Source organism: Camelina sativa, chromosome 6, assembly GCF_000633955.1.
Source record: "Camelina sativa cultivar DH55 chromosome 6, Cs, whole genome shotgun sequence".
Taxonomy (NCBI): Eukaryota; Viridiplantae; Streptophyta; class Magnoliopsida; order Brassicales; family Brassicaceae; genus Camelina; species Camelina sativa.
Window position 1 is genome coordinate 2,975,460 of NC_025690.1, and position 4,863 is coordinate 2,980,322.

The 4,863-nt window shown below is 30.8% G+C and overlaps 1 protein-coding gene across 4 annotated transcripts; it reads left to right on the forward strand.

Moving 5' to 3' along the window:
• Nucleotides 283-2,331, forward strand: LOC104790241 (D-cysteine desulfhydrase 2, mitochondrial-like). 4 transcript variants are annotated; one of them, XM_010515950.2, is made up of 7 exons: nucleotides 283-432; nucleotides 548-856; nucleotides 949-991; nucleotides 1,057-1,404; nucleotides 1,506-1,635; nucleotides 1,730-1,897; nucleotides 2,000-2,331. In XM_010515950.2, exons 1-7 carry the CDS (start codon nucleotides 355-357, stop codon nucleotides 2,217-2,219), a joined length of 1,296 nt encoding a protein of 431 aa, XP_010514252.1. In that variant the 5' UTR covers nucleotides 283-354; the 3' UTR covers nucleotides 2,220-2,331. The 4 variants fall into 4 exon arrangements, with proteins under 4 accessions (XP_010514252.1, XP_010514253.1, XP_010514254.1 ...); XM_010515951.2 differs by having other exon boundaries at nucleotides 291-432; nucleotides 1,739-1,897; XM_010515952.2 differs by having other exon boundaries at nucleotides 293-432; nucleotides 1,075-1,404.

The following is a 4,863-nucleotide window of genomic DNA, read 5'->3' on the forward strand; positions in this document are numbered from 1 at the left end:
GGTTAGAGCTTCCTCAGAGTCATGTTGCCGCCGTATTTTCATGGCGGAGAGTAGAACACTGCCTTCAACCCTAGTCGTCCCGTAGTTAGTTTTAGTTTTTATCAAAAGCATTCAAAAGTGAGGAATTGATGAGATCAGAAAATATCGTAACTGAATTCGAGAAATGTAAAGTTTTGTTGTATTGCTTATAGATTTACAAAGTAGCCCATAACAAATGGGACTTAACCCAGGCCTAAACCAAGTCACGTGTGAGTAAGCACGTGCGAATCAGACGCGCGTGGATGATGCGTCATCTTCTCCGTAAACACTCTTTTAGCCGATACAAGTAAGAGTTTTGCAGAGTAGCGAGCGTCGATGAAGGTCGTCCAACGGTCAACCTTTTTCGCTGTGACTACAAAATCAAATCTGCATCACTTTCACTCGTCTTCTCAGGTCATCCTCTCTGTTCTCTGTGTCTTCACAAAATAAAATAAAAATAAAAATCTGAACTTTTTTTCAATTGCGTTTTGGGGATGATGTTTTCACTGTGTGTTTAATTCGATTTCAGAGAGTACCCATTTCTTCTGAGCACGAGTCACGAGAGTTTGTGTCCAGATTACTCGATAGAAAATGGGGATTACAGAGTCCTGCATCTCCAATTCAGGAGATAGGTGTTTCTTCTGACAAAGGAATTGAAAAATTCTCTTTTTCCAACAACACTCGTCCACATCTCGGTGATGAGATGTTAAAGAGAAATCAAGATTCGTCTTTTTACATTCTTAGAGATGATCTTTTACATCCTCTTGTGAATGGTAACAAAGCTAGAAAGCTTGATGCTTTGTTACCACTTCTTGAAGATTATAAATTCACTGATGTGGTGAGAAATGTGATCTCTTTCAATATCTCTCAATTAATTGGTTTTTTTTTTTTTTTTTAAAGCTTAGAACTTTTTGGGTTGTGTATTATTAGGTTACATGTGGAGGTTGTCAAAGTGCACATACAGCTGCAGTTGGTAAATGTTTTGAATCTTTTTAGAGAACTAAATCGAATTAGTTTTTAGATTGAAATAGAAATCAGGTGTTTTGTATCTTGCAGCTGTTTCTTGTGCCGAGAGAGGTCTAAGATCACATTTGCTACTACGTGGAGAACAGCCCGAGGTCTTGACTGGTTATAATCTTGTTTCAACTATGTATGGAAATGTTCAGTATGTTCCAAGATCGAGGTATGCCAATAGAGAGGAAATGCTGAGAACTTACGCGGATCTGGTTGCTGGGGAAGATGGTTCTGTCTTATGGGCTAAAGACATTGTTGAGGGACTTGAGGCTGTGGATGTTGCAAAAATGGATGATCTGTCGAGTTCCAAAAATTCTGGTAGAAAGGTTTTGATTGTCAATGAAGGCGCTGGAGATGCTCTTGCATTACTTGGTAAAGATCGATTTTGGATATGGTTTTTAGGTAGTGGACCAAATCACTGTGGAAGAACTGACCAAGATTATCGTTTAACAAGGGACTTTGTCACAACGCAGGTATGTTTCGGTTAGTGCAGTACTTGTCACAAGATCATTTACTCGGAAAGACAAAGCCGGTCAGATTTGTAGTTGATGCTGGTACTGGAACAACTACTGTGGGCTTAGGAGTTGCAGCTATGTGTTTAGGGTTAGGCTTCGTTCACAAGATTTATCGATAGACTTTGTGTCTGTTTCTCGTGCACCTAAGCTTTTAGCATCTTGATTACTATCTCACTTAACAGTCTTCTCAGGCTTCCATGGGAGATCAATGCTGATACACTCGAAAATTACAAAAGACATGAAGATCGCTTGATAACAGAATTTACGAGGCAGTTTCCTGCATCGGTCTTATGCAGCGGCTTAGATATGAATCATATGATCAAATGGGTAAATCGTCAACATCCGAGAAAGTATGCATGCAACTTCTTCTTTTCACACCAAGTTTGAAGCTTGATAAAGTGGTTTGATTGATTGTTCTTAGATCAGTTATCAATCTCCTTTTGTTCCTGCAGATTTGGGAAAGTCTTGGAAGGAGAAGTGGAGATGTGCCAGAAAATTGCACAGGAGACGGGAGTTTTAGTGGATCCGATGTATACTTTAGCTGCTTGGGAGATAGCAGCAGAGCTTGTGCAGGATGAGAAATCGAGTATTGTAGTGATGCTTCACACTGGAGGCGCTCTAGGGATGTTTGGGCTTGCTCAAAGATACAAACCTTGCTTCACTAGATTATGATACAATTCCCAAGCCTCGGAACAGTCTAAAGATTTAATTGTATAACTCCTATTGTGTCGCTTTGGGACCATGCCAATAATTTCTAATAAAAAAATTTAGCTCAATGTTTAAATATATGAATAAAAAAAAGTTTCTTTTAAGCAAAATAATTTACAAATACTGTAAATTGTTGACAAAAATGCTACTCGCAAATAAGCAGATATAACATAAATACATAACAATGATATATAAAATACACTATTATACAAAAATGTTATCTACACTAGAATGATATATAAAATACACTATTATACAAAAATGTTATCTACACTAGAATGATATATAAAATACACTATTATACAAAAATGTTATCTACACTAGATTTTAACCCAAAGTACATCGCGGAATTTTGTTTTTTACATAATTTATATAATTTATTTAAAAAAATTATGTTGGATCAAATATATATATATATATATATATATTTAAAATTTTTATAATAACATTGAGATATTTGTAATTTTATTTGCTTTATTAATTTTAAAATTATTATATTCAGTTGGAATTTAATTAATCAAAAAATTTTATTTTAGAATTTAAATAATCAAAATTAGTTGTTGAAAGTAAGCATTTGTTAATATGTATAATACTTTGTAGTTTATATAGTATTATTTAAATTTTATCCACCAATTTGAAATTAGTTAGTTTCGCCCAGAACTTCTTAGCTCTTAAAAAAAAAGTTAGTTTTGTATATGAGTACGAGGGTTAGTGTTGGTTTTATCTCTTTTTATATAAAATTAAATTATAAGATATTTTGTTTGTGCTTTTAGACCAACAGGTAAAAATATATAAGTGTACTAATATTAACCCAAATTTTCATCACATACTTGTGATTTTTTTCAGTCTAGGTTTGGACCCGTGGATAAATGAAAATTTCCATAAAGTATTGTTGCTTATTTAGTATTGTGCGTATGTTAAATTGCTAAAATTGATATTTACACAGATTTTAGTTTATTATCACAAAGTTAGTAACATTGTTGATATTATTCATATATGACTAAATTTGATGTAATCAGTATTTAAATTGTGTAACAGGACATATATTTGTATTTGACATCATTACTTTACAAATGATACATCTTTTTTAGTAAAAAAAACATACGTCATTTGTGGAGGTTAAAACAAAATACAAATAAAATCATACATTGTTATTTTATTTCTGTTTTTTATCCATGACATTAATGGCTCAATCCATTTTAAACAACTTATAAAAAAAAAACATGTATGATGGAAAATCATTGGAAATAAATTTGCCAAACAAATTATAGAAAATCGACATTGAAAAAGGTAAGAAATTATAGTTTCTTTTTCACTAAAACATTTAAAACTTGTAATTAAAAAGGAAAATAGAAATTGATTTTGTTCAGATATTTTAGGAAAACATGTATACCCGATTTTTGCTTAATTATTTTGACTATGATTATTTTTTTAATTCTTAATTACAATGGTATGAGATGTAAATATTTCTCAATTTCAAGTCTTTTTTGCCAAAACTGCTGCAAAAATGTTAATATATATTTAAAATTGTAATGCATGTACGTACGCATAAACAAAAATAACTTAGATAAATGACAAATCCACTAACAAAGAAGAGGAAAATACTCAAAAATGATACATCGACTAACAAAGAAGGAGAAAATACTCAAAATACGCCAACTTTTGTATTTTTCAAAGAAAAAAAAAAAAGTACATAAGTTTTGGATTCCCATAAATAACTGATACTGCCTTTGGGTGTCCATGTTCCTCATGATATTGCTGATTTAGGATAATTAGAAATATTGGATTTTGGAGAAAATTGCACACTAGAGGCACCAAGAGAGTCTTAGTGTTGAGATGAAACGATGTGCCTATATTAACACCATCAAGTCACTTCAAGCTTTAGCAAACCCAGAGCCGTGCCAAGAATTTTTAATAAAGGTGAAAAAAATCAATTTAATGTTTAAATATCTTATAGTGAATAATATAAGTTTCTTTAAGCAAAATGATTTATAAAAAAATTGTTGAAAAAAATGCTAGCAAATTAGCAAATATAAATTGTGACTATATAACATATATACATAACTATGATATATATATATATATATATAATACAGTATTTTATATAAAATGTTATGCACATTTAAAATGGTAAAGCATGTACGTATAAACAAAAATAATTTAGATAACCGACTAACAAAGAAAAGGAAAATTCTCAAAAATAACGCAACTTTTTGTAATTTTGCAAGAAAACTACATTAATTTTTGGTTTCCCATGTAATAGGAATAACTGATACATGTGAATTTTTTTAACATACAGGAACATCCTAACGGTTTGTTGTCGATATGGTTCGCTTTTGGTTTAGTATTTACTAGATAATATCCCGCACAAATGCGCGGATTGTTGTCTAATATAATATATTAATTTATTTAAATTTATTTGATAATCATATTAAAAAAACTTAAAAAATTAATATAAATATCATTAACATTTTTTTTTAACTTTTATTATTCAAATCATACAATATCAAAATATGTAACTTATTTAAATATAATCATACATACATTATATATATCTCTTAAAGATCTTTATTTTTTATTGTTCAACATTGATAATAATTTTCATTAG

Excerpts from the sequence above, each read along its gene's own strand:
- LOC104790241 (XM_010515950.2), top strand. The coding sequence starts at position 355 with ATGAAGGTCGTCCAACGGTCAACCTTTTTCGCTGTGACTACAAAATCA. Across the intron at positions 992-1,056 it reads TGCACATACAGCTGCAGTTG|GTGTTTTGTATCTTGCAGCT; the intron begins GTAAATGTTTTG and ends AATAGAAATCAG. Across the intron at positions 1,405-1,505 it reads AGATGCTCTTGCATTACTTG|GTATGTTTCGGTTAGTGCAG; the intron begins GTAAAGATCGAT and ends GTCACAACGCAG.